The 16,169-nt window shown below is 39.4% G+C and overlaps 2 protein-coding genes across 3 annotated transcripts in view; one reads left to right on the forward strand and one right to left on the reverse strand.

The window, feature by feature from the left end:
- The first annotated feature begins 368 nt into the window (after positions 1–368).
- chfr (checkpoint with forkhead and ring finger domains, E3 ubiquitin protein ligase) lies at positions 369–13,468 on the forward strand. Of its 2 annotated transcripts, none has more exons than XM_058071040.2 (18): positions 369–439; positions 983–1,107; positions 1,590–1,689; positions 1,962–2,071; positions 2,176–2,235; positions 2,328–2,492; positions 3,989–4,066; positions 4,164–4,284; positions 4,385–4,539; positions 4,623–4,785; positions 5,881–6,086; positions 6,190–6,297; positions 6,994–7,077; positions 7,184–7,254; positions 7,347–7,434; positions 7,519–7,626; positions 8,477–8,549; positions 9,322–13,468. In XM_058071040.2, the coding sequence occupies exons 1-18, from the start codon at positions 429–431 to the stop codon at positions 9,362–9,364; spliced, it is 1,869 nt and encodes a 622-aa protein (XP_057927023.2). In that variant the 5' UTR covers positions 369–428; the 3' UTR covers positions 9,365–13,468. The 2 variants fall into 2 exon arrangements, with proteins under 2 accessions (XP_057927023.2, XP_057927025.2); XM_058071042.2 differs by lacking the exon at positions 369–439 and adding an exon at positions 449–489.
- LOC131128316 (uncharacterized) overlaps positions 6,354–16,169 on the reverse strand; it is a 35,609-nt gene continuing 25,793 nt past the window's right edge. Inside the window, exons 6-7 of the mRNA XM_058071039.2 lie at positions 14,150–14,374; positions 6,354–13,242 (exon numbers count right to left, since the gene is read on the reverse strand). Coding sequence (XP_057927022.2) covers positions 12,580–13,242; positions 14,150–14,374 — 888 coding nt within the window. The 3' untranslated portion in view covers positions 6,354–12,579. The remainder of the gene's footprint in view (positions 13,243–14,149; positions 14,375–16,169) is intronic.

The following is a 16,169-nucleotide window of genomic DNA, read 5'->3' on the forward strand; positions in this document are numbered from 1 at the left end:
TTATATATTTTTTAAATATCAAGGACAATAAAAAACAGCCGCATGTCCCAAATTAACCCCGGACGTACTTTGAAACATTTGGTGTACGAGTAGCGTTTCCTACTATGTGCCGATTTGGCATTGGATGGAAAGGAATTTGAATAAAATCCTGTAATTCATAGAAGAAAAGAATGAAGACAAAGTTATAAAAAATGAAAAAATACATAAAGCAAGCCACGACACAGATCACTTTGTGTAAAAAATAACACCACATTGCAAAGTAAATCAATTAACAAATTCACTCAACCCAAAAGCGATGACGCTATTTCCTTACTTCCGGGTTAACCTTTGCGACTACAAATCCCAAGCACCCTCTCTCCACCGCTGATCACAGTAACAAGTGTCAACACTGAGCTTGGCAGGAAGTGGTGTTTGTTCCGCGTTGGAACATGACCGTAAGGTAGGGTTGTCGACCAAAGTGTTGAGCCAACAAACTCATCATTTTCCACGGTAAAGTAATTCTTTCAGAATACATATTACTTAAACACGATTTGTGCTTTGTAGTGCCGATTTATTTGTGCGTCGTAGATAGCTGCTAACGTTAGCGGTAGCTAGTGTGGACGTAGTTGTGTAGGTTTATGCTAGTCATTTGTACATCCGACACCCATATAATATATATATATATATATATATATATATATATATATAGGTGGATATAGATATATAGACTGCTAATTGACGATTGAATCACCTAATGTTTCGCCACCATGTTAGAGAACAGGGTGTAACTTACAATAACAATTTTGCAAGTGACGACAGGGAAGATTCTTAGTACGTATTGTAAGTTCCATAAGTTTTCTTCATTGATGATTTGAGTATTCTTTACAATTACAAATAAAGTGGATGATCTCAGCATTCTTGGCAGTGACAAAGTTGTAAAATAATCATCATTGCAAGAAATTGATCTGTTTTTTGCCACTCCACCCTTTAACCTCTTATTTAGTTCCAAACACTGGGAGATGGACAACCACAGAAGAGGTCGACCATGGGGGAAGTTGGTGAAAGTGGACTCCAGTGAAGGAGTGGTGCTGCTTTTCAACAGAGAATGCACAGTTGGCCGGAAAAAAGGTGGGAATAAGTATAGTTTTGTTTTGAAATTTTGCTGCAGTTAACGTTTCTTGGTGTGAATGCAGTGGTTGTTGCAAATGTCTGGAAATGCAGACATCGATGTCAGTGTCTGGGGCCCTAAAAACCTCCCCCCTCCCTGAAAACACAAAGCCTTTAGTGCAGCAAACTTGGACAGCCTCTTGTGATGGTAACAAAAGGCGTCCATTGAGAACATGTGTGCCGAATTTTAAGTAGGTATTTTTGTATCGGCCTATATTTCCTTGCTTTGTTTGATAAAGGGCTTGTGGGGGTCCATACTTTTTTGCAATGCAAAACGTCTAGTCTTAATTGGTGAGCTTATGTCTGCGCTTGAAAAGGTTTTCAATGTAACGTAAACCCAATTTATGCAATTCAGTTTATATAGATTGTAATACTGGTTATGAACGAGTCTGAAAGTTGACATCAAATGCAGTATGTTGCATTTAGTGTTTCATTTATTGCAGGATGTGATCTGGCTTTTCCTGCCAACAAACTGGTCTCAGGGGAGCACTGCAAAATTGTGCAAGATGAAAACTCCGGGCAAGTGTGGCTTGAAGATATGAGGTATGATGAATATTCAACCATTATACCTGCATAGGAGTAGGAGTGCATTTATATGCACCAAACACGCATATTAATGAGAAATTAACACAATTACAAAATCTTAGCAATTACTGCGGACAGTAGATACAAGGTTTTAGATGCTTTCCTAACACTTTCAGATGCAGTGCAAGTCGACCTAATTGTTGTTGTAGCCTTTGAGTTTGTATTTTATGCATGTTTCTTGCCAATTATATTTATTGTAATCGTCCACATGTTTGTTGTTTTGTATTTAGCACCAATGGCACAGTGATCAACATGGCCAAACTGGTCAAAAAACAAACTCACATGCTTCAAAATGGCGATGTGATCTACTTTGTATACAGGAAAAATGAACCCGAACAAAGTGAGTTTCTATTTATGCAACTTTTTTTTAATTTTACTTTGTACCTCATTCTCCTATTACTTGGTTGTCTTGATTTTTAAACATTTTTTTGCCTCATCTTTCAGATATTGCCTATGTTTACCACTCAATCCAAGACGAGCAGCCTATATCACACGATAGTTTTGGTAAGTACCACAAGTTATAGTGTAAAGTGATTCAGTCTCTTATTGCACAGGCTGGAGTAGTCATTTTGAAGTAACTGTCCACTTTGAATCAGACATGTCAGCCCACAGTCCTGTTCCTATCGCGCCTTCTGAAATGGCACTCTCTGTGGAGCCTGTCATGCTCTCAAAGGCTCCTCGGGATCTTACACAGGAAGAACCCCAGCCTTCCACCTCAACGTCCCACCTGTGTATTCAACAACCCTTCACACCTAACTCAGGTGGGTTATCTGCTCACCATGTGAAACTGTACAATTGTAGCGTTAACGCAAAAAACATTAAATACAGTAACAATGCTTTTTAAATTTATATTTGTAAATATCCACTACTTATTTCACATAGATTATTTAAGCATTGTAGTCTTTTTATTGCAATGATAAGTCTGTCGATACAATGGTTCTCAAGGCACTTGTGGGGTACTCAAGATTTAAAAAATATATACAGTGGGGAAAATTTGTGTTGATTTGAGCAGTCTACCTCCTTACAAAGATATAATTAGTACAGTATTTGAGTAGTAGTTTTACCGTATCTGAGAGAGACATCAAAAGCAATATTCAACTAGTAAACAAACACAGTAAAGCTGCTAGCAGGTTTGAACGTTCTGTGCTTCCCTGTGGAAATCAGTGTTTTCAGAATTTGTTGGCTGTACAGGATGCAGGGCTCACAGCCACTAGGTGGCACTGTGATTAATCAAGGAAGAGATATAGTGATCTGGTCAAGGTGTCATCTTCATACACACCAGTTATCATAGTCGGGTTTGTTGTTGCTCAGCGACATCCAAGACACCACCCATGGGTTTATGGGACAGACTAAATACCTTTTGATAAATTTAGTTTTTGCATCCTTATCATCCCAAATATTCATTTTATCCAATCCAATCCACTTTATTTATATAGCACATTTTATAAACAGAGTTTCCAAAGTGCTGCACAGACTAGTAAAATAAAGTAAAAATAAAATACAATAAATAAAGGTACAAATTGAATTTAATTCAAAAATAAAAGATCAAATCAGAAATTAAAAACAAGAAACAAAGCAATAAAAGTATAAAAAAATAAAACCAATTCAAATAAAAAGAAAGAACTAAAAGATACAGGACCATACGACTCACTCCAAATTAAAAGCCAGAGAATAAAAGTGGGTTTTAAGATGAGACTTAAAGCTTTCGATGTTGGGGGGGCCTTTTTTACTTGGGAGGGGAGAGAGTTCCATAGCTTGGGACCAACCACAGAAAAGGCTCGGTCCCCCCTGGTCTTAAGTCTCGTCTTAGGTACCACAAGTTGGAGCTGGCCCTCGGACCTCAGTGATAATTTTATGGTAAATATGTTTTTTATATTAAATTTTACCATAAATTTATGGTAATTTTATGTGTCCAAATCTTTTTTGTGCATAGTGTAATACATTTTTCATTAAAGTTATTTTTTTTCTCCAAATGTTTTAAGCAACACTTCTCACAGATGAGCACTGTTTTGGATCTAGATTTTTTTTTTTTCAACCAAAAATGCTTTTATGGGTGACTTGGCTGAAAAAAAGAATCCACAGGGGTTTCTCTCTGAAAAAAGACACGAGAACCACTTTACTTATATACTACAACCCTCTTTATTTCATATAAGATAACATTTATACAGTACTGTCTTAGTGCCAGTGCTTACGGCCACAACACACGCTCTATGAAATGACCTCCAAGTAGACAAAACATGTTTTGCTACCCGAACAGGCCAAGCCAGAGATGTGACACGAACACCAGAGAAAGTGCTCAACAATTTGGAGCCGGAATGCAAGAGAAGGAAAACTGGTGTGTTGATTCATTAATTTCCTTGGTGTTAATTAAATCCACCTACGTTGTATATTTTCCAAAATGCCCCAAATAATATTCTTGCTCATATACCCAGATAAAGATGATGAAATATCACGTGCATCCAGCACAGATGTTGTTGAGGAGACTAAGAGAGATAAAATGGAGGAATCCCTGACTTGTATAATTTGCCAGGACCTCCTGCATGACTGTGTCAGGTAAGACGAAACCAAGGTGGCACCACAGGTTGCTTTTGTATGTTTAAATACAGTACACTTAATAGTGTTTATAATAAACACTTTCCCCCCCATGTGTTAGCTTGCAACCTTGTATGCACACGTTCTGTGCTGCCTGTTACTCGGGGTGGATGGAGCGTTCTTCTCTTTGTCCAACGTGCCGCTGCCCTGTGGAAAGGATCCGTAAGAACCACATCCTGAATAATCTAGTGGAGGCTTACCTCATTCAGCACCCAGGTTAGTGTGAATACAGTTTTTAATTGTCGTATATTCCAAAATGGGTGACAGGTGAATAAATAGTGCGTGCATTTGTTTGACAGAAAAGTGTCGAAGCGAGGAGGACCTGAAGAACATGGACAGCCGCAATAAAATCACTCAGGACATGTTGCAGCCAAAAGTTGAACGGTGTTTTTCTGATGAGGAGGGCAGCTCGGATTACCTTTTTGAGCTCTCTGACAATGACAGCGACTCGTCTGACATGAGGTAAAATTTTGAAAACCTGCACTTGCAGCTTATTAATAACAAAGGATCTCTTTATTGAAATACAGTAAAGTCTCGTTATATCGATATTCTCGGGAGTCGGAAAAAATACCGATATAACCGGACTATCCATATATCCGATCCTGCGCCGAACTGCATTAAAAGTGGGCAATAATGCACTTCTATACTATTCTATACTATATAACAATGTCGAGCAGCTTAAATCAATCTTTGCTTAAGGATTTCAATACCAAAAAAGAACACGGCGAACGGCTGCTTCCAGTCAACTTTATTTTTCACACGTCCACCACCAGATCGCAGCACACGCACCGATTCCCGCACTTCCTGGTTCACAGGTCATGCTCAACCCGCCCCACATAGCTGGTCAAACACATGCCTGTATAGAATCTATACACACGAGAGAAACCACGAACACCAGCATGTACATATGAAAAACAGTGATTATTGCAAGCGATAAAAAGATATCTGAATACAACACAATTAAATACATGTATTTGTACGCTTGTGTCTTCGTTGGAATAGGTGTGTATGCTATGTCAGTTGGTTCTTCTGTTGCAGGCATGTGTTTGGCCAGCTATGTGGGGCGGGTTGAGCATGACCTGTGAACCAGGAAGTGCGGGAATCGGTGTGTGTGCTGCACTCTGGTGGTGGAAGTGTGAAAAATAAAGTTCTTTTTTGGTATTGAAATCCTTAAGCAAAGATTGATTTAAGCTGCTTTTGTATCGATATAAGCAGACCAAATTGGCTGGCGGGAGATGAAAAGGGCATCGTAGTAACCGGATTATCATAATAACCGTGTATCGTACTAACTGAACTAATTATATCATAAAAGACTAGAAATGAAATAGTATCGTAATAAGTAGTAATTCGTTATAACCGATATCGATATAACGAGACTTTACTGTATATACATTATCTTCCATGAACTGTAATGTTCGAGTCATGAGATTCGCACATTTTCCTCCCTCCTCGCCGTTAATCAATTCCAGCCTGTAACTTCACAGATCAAAATATTACTTCATACACAATGAAACCATCCAAAACACTTATTAATATGTTTTTGTAATATGTCCATAGTCAACCTCTGGTGCTGTGCAGACAGTGTCCAGGCTACAGGAGCAGCCAGATGCTGTTTGCCACAGGCTCCAACTACTGGGTTCCGGGTCTTACGGCACCACCACCTCTGCCTCATTCTTTTCCACCTCCAGTCAAACTATCCACCAATGCAGGCTGTGCAAATCCTACTGGGGAAGAGCCCTCAACATCTTCGGACATCCCATCAGGTAACTAATAGCTAAGATTGAGGAGGGGAACACGGAGCAGACATTGTGGAATTGAATTTAAATATGTAATATCTCAATTGTCAACTTCTTTTACTGTTTCCAGCTCCTCACGAGGAGTACCGCTGCCCTCCTCAAGGCTGCCATCTTGTTTGCACCTGCTGTTTGCAGCCCATGCCGGATAGACGGGCCGAGTTGATTACTCAGCAGCAATGTGAGTACTTACCGAGTGTCAGCTCAGCTTAGTAATAAGGCTATTTAGTGTTTACATGTTTTATTGTTTATATCATGAACAATACAATTCCAGGTCGCCACAAATAAAGTTGGACCTCCACAAATAGATTTTTCATTACATGTTTTGCCTTTGCTCATAAACACATTATGATGGGACTTGTCTGTGAATGTCGTTCCAACTCCATACAGAAGATGGCATCGTAACTCTTGCTACTAAAACACACCTCATAAGATAGCAGGAGAGATTGTTGATGACAAATTTAGTGAGCCACTACTGACAAATCTAGTGACTTTATCTTGCCTCATTGGACATTTATGGTGACATGAAAGCTGGGATCGGTCCCAGAACACCCTGAACAGGATGAGCAGTAAAAAAAAAAAAAAAGTAATTAAATTGGGCTGAATGGTTTCCTCCCACATTCCAAAAACATGCTAGGTTAATTGGTGACTCCAAATTGTCCATAGGTATGAATGTGAGTGTGAATGGTTGTTTGTCTATATGTGCCCTGTGATTGGCTGGCCACCAGCATACCCCTGCGACCCTATTGAGTATTAGTGGTATAGAGAATGAATGTATACTGCACATAGTAATATAATTTGAGTATACAGTAGTAGTAATTTGCAATGTTGTGACTGTATTGTATTGCATAGCTACCACAGTGTTGTGTTTTCACAGGTATGCAATGCCAACGTCCTTTCTGCCACATTTATTGGGGTTGTCAGAGGATTGGTTGTCAAGGATGCCTGGCTCGATTTAGTGGTATGCATGAATGGATGTTGTTAACAATATATAAACTTAGTATACTGAAATCTACACCATACTGTTTAACACTTGTATAATTCAGGAGTAACTACTTATCTTGCAGAGCTGAACCTGACTGACAAATGTCTGGATGGTGTGCTGAACAACAACAACTATGAATCAGAGATCCTGAAGGTAACATTCTTGTGTTTATGTATTGAATTGTTCTGTATTACCTTTTTATTTAGGTATCGATTACAACTACTTTTGTCTCATCCTTCCTTTAGAACTACTTATCCTCCAGAGGGAGGACATGGCTGGATCTCCTCAAAGAGGCCGTTCATGACTTAGAACAGGGGAAATATTCCCTTTCAGGTGAGCCCTTGAAACAGAGTGTATAGTTTTGATGTCGTCATCTGACAATAATTCACTAAACTTGTGTCCCGTTACCATTCTCAGACAGTCGTATCTCTGCCAATACCATCCTGTGTGTGTTCTGTGGCCTGATGGTCTTCAAGGAGCTGGCGTACATGTACAGACAGAATATTCCCGCATCGGAACTACCAGGTCAGATGGTAGTTCAATTATTCAATTTAGTAGAACATATTTTGATATACAGTGCCAGTCAGAGGTTTGGACAAAGCTTGTCATTCAATAGAATAAGTAAGTGTCTTCAAACCTTTCATTAAAACTGTTCAGTACACATCTGACATTTCAGCAACCATTTTTATATCAGCGTATCTTTTTGTGGGTTAATACTACGCGAAATGAAAGTTGTATATACAAGAAGACGTTGTATAGTACCGTATTTTCTGGACTATAAGTCGATCCGGAGTATAAATCGCACAAGGCCAAAAATGCATAATTAGGTAGAAAAAAAACATACATAAGTCGCATTTTTTGCGGGTAATTTATTTTACAAACTACTTGCCCAAAACAGACATTACGTCATCTTGTAAAGCAAGTTCTAACAATAATAAAAGAATAGAGAACAGGCTGAATAAATGTAAGATATGCTAACAATGCTTATTTAGCTACACAAAAAATAAACATAAACAGAAAAGTATCCAGTGTAAATAAAAAAATTTTTTTCATTTATAAGTCGCTCTGGAGTATAAGTCTCAAGAACAGCCAACCTATGAAAAAAGTGTGACTTATAGTCTGGAAAATACGGTATATTTGCGGCAATTTTTACTGTTATACAAGCTGTACACTGACTATTCTTAATGACATCCAAGTGGTCGCCGTTATAGTATGGATTTGTCCCAATTTGTAACCAAATCTAATGCATTTTTTTTTTTTTAAACTCTACATTATTGTTGCCTTGATATTATGATTATACTTTACACGTCCTCTTTGCTGTGGAAATGTGAATTTTCCATGCGCTAAAATAATTTTTGATTATGCCCCCTCTTAGCTGCTGTGCTGTCTCGTCCCGACTGCTACTGGGGACGTAACTGTCGTACACAGGTGAAGGCCCATCATGCAATGTAAGTCTTTTATACTGTATGCAATTTGATGTGTCACCTTTCTGCAACACTGACATTGCGTATTTGTACACTCTGTTGCATTGGACATGATGAATTAATCAAATGGATACATCTATTTTTATTAGGGCTGTCATATTATACTGAGTTAACGGCAGTTTATTTACTTCATTCTGTTAATTTTTTGTGTGTAAGTGATTAATACGCATCATGGCAAGTCACGCCACGCGGGATGCACAGTGTAGCGTCCCCAGAATCAAACAGTGCCTGACGCTGTGTAGGCAATGTAATTACGACACTATACGTGTATCTTGAAGAGCTCTAGTTATTGGAATGACACTTAATAATGTCGAGATGATCACAACAACAACTTTTATTTTCATGTCATTTGGAGCTGTTACATACATACAAATATATACTGTGTAATCCTGGCCTTTCTTTCAATAATAATAATAAAAAAAAACTTTATTTCAGACATAGTTGCAAATGGTGGATAATCATATTAATTAATATAAAAACTGATTAATCAGATTAAAAATTGTACTTCTTTGACAGCCTTAATTTGTATACATGTCAACAGTATTTAAAATAATCTGATTTCAACTGGTTTTCCACATGATATTCCTACATTTCACCACTAGATGGAGTCACGGTAGCAATGCGGCTCTTTTACGCCATGACTACTCTGATTACTCTCCCATTGGTTTCACCTGCGGTAGCTAAATGTGCTACATGAAAGGTTGTGGACTTATTTCTCCATCTGTCTTGTTTTCAGGAAATTCAACCACATATGCGAGCAGACCCGTTTCAAGAGCTGAGCCAACAAAAGCGGTCCAACTCCCAGCACAGTGGAGACACCATCTCACCTACTCGACTTGGCAACCAGTCCTCCATAATGTACACACACACACACACACACAACCACAAAACAATCATTATCACTTCATAATGAACGTTGGGCTGTATTAAAGCAGTGCTATGCACATTACTTTTTATAGTTGAGAGCTTCCGTAGAACCAACATTTGATATATTTTTTTTTTTTAAACTTTGCTCGGTTAAGAGCAAATGTTGCAGTTATTATTATATATTATGCTGTTTACGCACTTCGGTAAGCATGATTTATGCTGCTTCATTCTCTAGTTTTGAGCTGGACTTACTGTATTATGTATAGTTGGTGATGTAACCTAGTGCCATAGGAATTAAGGGCTTCCACAATGCAAACTCAATTGCATATTATTAGAGTTTAGAATATTAAATAGTCATACTCAATTACTACTTACTAATCAGTGTTGTATGGATGCATCAGTCAGTTCCCATTCTGCATAACTACAGGACTGAACTAATCAATCCTTTTTTCATATTTGAAAAATATTTCCGGTCATCCTACCTTTTACTGTTTCTACTTTTATTTTGCATCAATATCCAGAAGCGATGCATTACGGCACAGGCTACTGAAGCTGTTGATATCACTAATCTGCTTCCCTAAACACATCAACAAGCAGAGTCAGTAGTAATGGCGGCTATTCTGAATGGCGATGTTCTGTTTAACAGTTGCAGTTCATTGGAGACTATCATGCAAATTGGGATTATTTAGTGAATATGTTGATGATTGTGCTCGGATTTTTTGGTAGTTCTCTGGTTTCTCAGGTAAACAACGCTGCTGTAAAAGTGTCGAACTGGTTAAATGAATCTAAAATTCTTGATTTAAAAAAAAAAAAAAAATCTGTACTCTGTAACACGGATGTACACACTGTGCAAGAATATTTCTTTGTAGATAATAGATTCAAGATTATGTAGAACTGCTGGTGGATATGAAGAAACTGTTAAACAGTCGTGGTTGGCATCCAGTCAATTATGCATTGACTTGTTATCACTTATCTTTAGTTGATTTATAACTGTCTTCATTCAGGTGTCCCTAGAAGTTGACACGTATAGCTCTTCAATTTTTAACAAATATTTATTATTTTCGTATTTGAATTTTAGTATCGGTAGTCCCAGTCGTGATCTAGCTTGTTTTTGAATGAGCATTTTCTGTCCTCTGCCCAGGGGTTGAAATTACTGGAGGTGTTAAAAGTGTTTTTTTTTTTACCCCCTTAGTCATGGTGTAAGAACCATTCAAGCATTCCATAGCAGCTCAGACTCTCCGCACAAGTCCAGTCGATCCCCCGACAGAAGGGCTGAGTTTTAATTATTCCCCACCGGAGATCTGGGCACTGTAAGCCAACAACAGTACCAAGCCGCTCCAATCAGGAATCGGTATTAAAGAGGCTTTGGAGTAGTACTTTGCATTTGCCCGGAGACAGGAGATATGTTGTATACTAACGCAAATATTTACACGCTTGCCGTGTAAAAGTCTGGACTGAGCTGGAATGGAAGAGGGTGAAGGTTTATTCTACCTCACATGAAGTATGGGAGATGATTGCAGGTACCAGAGGTGCCTTCATGACACTGAAAAAAAATGTCTTCTGTGATGTCAGCAACTTTATGCAAGCACCTGGTTTATTATGATGTGCCGTTAGGTCGGGTTAGACCCCCGTAGAGTATAAGGTACATAAAAGAAGTGTTTGGCCGTGTTCCTGTGTTGTATTAGCAAAGCTAAGATTGTCTTTAACATTCATCATATAGATATGGTTTGCCTTCGGAACATAACATTAAAAAGCTGGAACTATCAATTTAGCCTAATTTCATTATTGCGTGGATTTCAAACTGTCAAAAGAACATGGATGCCATGTGCCGTATCCTCATTCATCCAGGACATTGAATCAATCGCAACTCAATCAATTCACACTCAAAGACTAGATAGGACAGCTGTAGCGTTATTTAGTCTAGTTTATGGAACACATCCTTCAGTCACTAGGAAGGTAGGACTAGAGCTGTCCTAGCTAGTCTTTGAGCATAAACTGACAAAGCCTGCTGCTTGGAGAACTGAAACGTCGTCTTAGACTCTGAATAAACCCAGAAGCCAGTACATAATTTGGCGAATTAGGGTCACATAGTATACAAAAAAAAAAAATAATAAAATCAAAGGATGCAGGAGCTACATGGACATTTTATAAACTAACTATGCCAAGATTTTTTTTTATATATATATAACAGAAAAAAACAGCCTGCATAGCAGCATTGTGTGGATTATTAGGATGAATTTTGTTTTTTTAAACAAATAATTCAACTTTTATGTTTTGTCTTGTGATTATATCTTTATTCACATAACAATCTGACTTGGTGATGTGAAGAAAGCCCTCAACTTTGGCGATGTTCAAATCCTATCCTAAAACTATGCATATGCCAACTGAAACTTTCCCCCCCTCGTTTTGCTGTTTTTGGAATATGCTGAGGTCTGATTTATAAAAAAAAAAAAAAAAAGTCACAGGCTGTTAATGGACCCCGGTCCACACTTTGGACACCCCTAATTTATATAATTCATAGTGAAATTTTAATTTGACTACCTCAAATCTGCCACTCTCAAAACTGAGCATTATTCATTTTAAGTATTAAGTACTCCACACTTTCCATCAATGAATGTCCACTCGTTTGATAAATACTATTGTGATTGCTATTTTTCTTCTTTAAACTAGATTTCGCTAAAGATGTACATTAGTATACGTATTACAGTATTTTGATTTCCCTTTTATAATCCAGTAAAGGTATACTGTATATGTATATAAGCGTATGTAGGTTTTATACTTTACAGAACATGTAGACCTAATTAGATGGAAAGAGTATTGGCATGTAATACAATAGAAAGTAATGTGACGTTTTAAGTATAGTAATTCAGGAAACTACATCAAAACCTGATTTGAAAAAGTGCTCCTAAATGTTGAGGTTTTAGTGTCCACTGAAGAATACTGTTCTTTGTTGCAAACCTTAGGCAGTAAGGACCTCCGCATACGTGGAGTAGAATCCAGAAATAGAAGATACGTATACCAGAAATCAATATACAAGTCGATTCTGTCAATCATGAAGCAAATGGGCGTTAACGAGGGTTCATGAATGCTTCACCGGCCCACAAAAGTCTTGTCAGAATCTTCCCGGTCACATGTGGTTGCTGCACAACACTGCCGACTGACTAAGAGGCAGCTGGCAGCCATTGATGGCGTTTGATTCGGTCACGGTGGGGGGTGCAGTGGAAGGGAGTGGACAAACACCACCTGATACCTGACTCCCCCACGGCCGCCACTCCGGTCTAGCTCTCTGGTTCTGAGGGCTGGAGGTTTCGCTGGAAGGTCTTTTCCCCTCGAATGTCCCTGGAACCAGTCCAGCGCTTTGACCCAGGTGTTCAGCTAAGACCAGAGGCTGCCGGTCCTCTTCCTCAGAAATGGCAAACACGGGGACGCTCAGGTGATCACTCTCACCTAGGAAATCATGCCTCTTAGCAGCCTGGCCACTCTCGACGGGACACTGAATGGAGGAAGCAGAGGAGATGGGCTCAGGTTGGGAGCTTTGGGAATGGTTAAGTCCGGAGGTCTTGTTCGAGTCCACCGTCCCAGACAACAAACCGAAACAAGGCCCCGTGAAGCGGGAGCGCCGCAGGTTGCTGATTGAGTTGAGACGCCGCTGCCTTTGGGCGACTTGACTGAGCGGATGGCAAGCATTGCTGATAGAAGAGTCCGAGATGGTGCTGCTGTCCATCTTGGATGCCAGGTGAACGTCGGAGAAAACCTTCCTGTTGTTGTCGGCCACCAAACAGGCAGGAGCCTGGAATGACATTGTAAACAATGTGTTTTTTTTTTATGGTCATTTTAATAGAAAGTGGTCAGATGGCGCTATCTGCAGGAGAAAAACATGTGCCACAGCTATGAATCCAGCAGAGGGCGCCGTCTCACAATTGAATTCACCCAACATTTTCCAGAACCTGAAGGCTCTTTGACAAGACGGGATGTTGGTAAGTGCACATTTTGCAAATACTACATACAAATGTAGTAAATACTACATACAAATGTAGTAAATACTACATACGAGTACATGTGAGTACAGTTGTTTTTTTAATGCATTCATTTTCTACCGCTTATCCTCACGAAGATCACGCGGGGTGCTGGAGCCTATCCCAGCTGTCTTCAGGCGAGAGGCGGGGTACACCCTGGACTGGTGGCCAGCCAATCACAGGGCACATATAGACAAACAACCATTCACACTCACATTCATACCTATGGACAATTTGGAATCGCTAATTAACCTAGCATGTTTTTTGGGAATGTGGGAGGAAACCGGAGTACCCGGAGTACACAGAGATGACCAGGGTGGAATTGAACCCTGGTCTCCTAGCTGTGAGGTCTGGGTGCTAACCACTCGACCACCGTGCAGCCTAGTTTTTTTTTCATATGTAAAATTCACTGAATTCATGTGTTTAATAACAGAGGTATCAGAGGTATATTATGGGATTTAAGTATCAAAATTTTTTTTTTGCTTTTGTTTTTTCAGGGACTCTATTGTATTATTAAATGTAACACTAATTTGCATTGACATCTATAACACAAATCTAAGCTGCAAATGTTTGTATGCCCCTGATTTAGAGTCTCCAATTAGCCTCATGCTTGTTTTTGAGAAATGGGAGGAAGTATATTCCAAGTGTATTTTTATGAATATGATTCTGATTGTTACTGACGCTGTCCATGAGTTTGGTGAAAGGGCTGGTCGAGTTCCAGCTGCACCACTTCTTATGGAGCTGCGGCAGTGGAGGGAGGAAGTCCTGGAAGGTGCGTACGCTCCACGCTCTTGGTCTGGAGCAGTTGCCGCTGGAGGGACCGGAAGGTAAGTTGGTGGAGTCAGGTGGGGTCCAGTCACCAGCAGGACTCGGTCCAGTGTCACTGTGCCTCAGGAACCTCTCCCTCTGCTCAGACACAACATGTCACAGGCAAGTGTGAGTATAGCAATTGTTTCAAAACCTGCATTGTAGTCATGATGTAAGAGTTTGCATGCATCGTATTCCATATGGACAGAACTCTGGAGGCAAGGACAATACTGGTCTTGGTCCTGACAACCAAGCATTTCCTCCTCACACCTCCACCTCTCCCTGCGGATTGTTTTGTACACTAAATAAATGGCTTATTGAGAAGGAAGTGTACTGATTTGCTTGGCACGCTCAGTCAAAAAGGCAGCCAACTGAGTGTGTTTGGCTCACATACTCATTCATTATTTATTAAGACGATTAAAACGGTCAAGAGAACAGAAAGGTTGAGAACCCATTTCAATTGCGGTACAGCGGGACGTCCATTTAGGTTTTGCCAATAATCCATTAAATAATAATCCAAAAAACAAAATGTGCGGAAACAAAATCAAATTCTCCCATAGAAAATCATATAGATACAATACAGCAATTAGCGTATTTTCCGGACTATAAGTCGCACTTTATTTTCACGTTTTGGCTGGTCCTGTGAATTATTTTTCACACTGGTAGCCATGAGTGATTTTTTTAGACTATTTTTCTTTATAATAATTAAACTGCAAAATAAGTTTTTAGACTGGCATAACTGTGGTAGTTAGCAAAGAACTACAAAATCAACTGCTGATGACATCATATAGGCGCGACAGCTGATTTCTGGTTCTTGTTTGCATATATATATATATATATATATATATATATATATATATACATATATAAAATATATTGGCTGCACGGCGGACGAGTGGTTAGCGCGCAGACCTCACAGCTAGGAGACCCGAGTTCGATCCCACCCTTGGCCATCTCTGTGTGGAGTTTGCATGTTCTCTCCGTGTGTGGGTTTTCTCCGGGTACTCCGGTTTCCTCCCACAATCCCAAAACATGCTAGGTTACTTGGCGACTCCAAATTGTCCATAGGTATGAATGTGAGTGTGAATGGTTGTTTGTCTATATGTGCCCTGTGATTGGCTGGCCACCAGTCCAGGGTGTACCCCGCCTCTTGCCCGAAAACAGCTGGGATAGACTCCAGCACCCCCAAGACCCTTGTGAGGATAAGCAGTAGAAAATGAATGAATATAATATATATTATTATATAATATTAGCAAAGCTAACAAGGAAGTTTTATGATGAAAATTACATTAAAAACACACACAGTGTATTAATAACACAACAAGATGTACAGCATATTGTACGCTAACAGGAAAATGTATACAAACCAAGGCAAAATATTTTGGCGTGACATGAAAAACATGCTAACCGAGGCGTATGCTAACCGAGGTTCCACTGTAGTAGTAAATGACCAATGGGACTTTTTGTTAAGTAAAGTTGACTTTAACTTTGCACCTATTCGGTAATAGTAAATTTTGTAAACATGATATATATTTTTTTTATTTGAGTTCCATTCATGCATTTGCTGAAGGAAAAGGATGATGGCGAGTGACAGGCTGGACGTGTGCATGCTACATTATCCTTCCTGATCGGTCAGCTGCTATTATTCCAGGGAGGGTGAAGGTTTTAGGGGTTGCTAACCCATCAGTGGGCGAACAAGCCTTGAATAATCCTTCCCACAGAGTCACTAACAGCTAGCTTTGTCTAGACAAGAATTAGCTGGGGGTTTAAATAAAGTGTTCCTCTGGTCACTAAAGCCTCTCAAACACAATGACTTTTAGGTTTGATACACAAGGTGACAAATCAGCCTTAGAACATAGCGCTGTGATAAAGCCCAGAGCAATGGGGGGAGGGG

This window comes from Doryrhamphus excisus, linkage group LG3 (genome assembly GCF_037039965.1).
Source record: "Doryrhamphus excisus strain RoL-2023G ecotype Guam linkage group LG3, RoL_Dexc_Guam_v1.1, whole genome shotgun sequence".
NCBI classification, from domain to species: Eukaryota; Metazoa; Chordata; class Actinopteri; order Syngnathiformes; family Syngnathidae; genus Doryrhamphus; species Doryrhamphus excisus.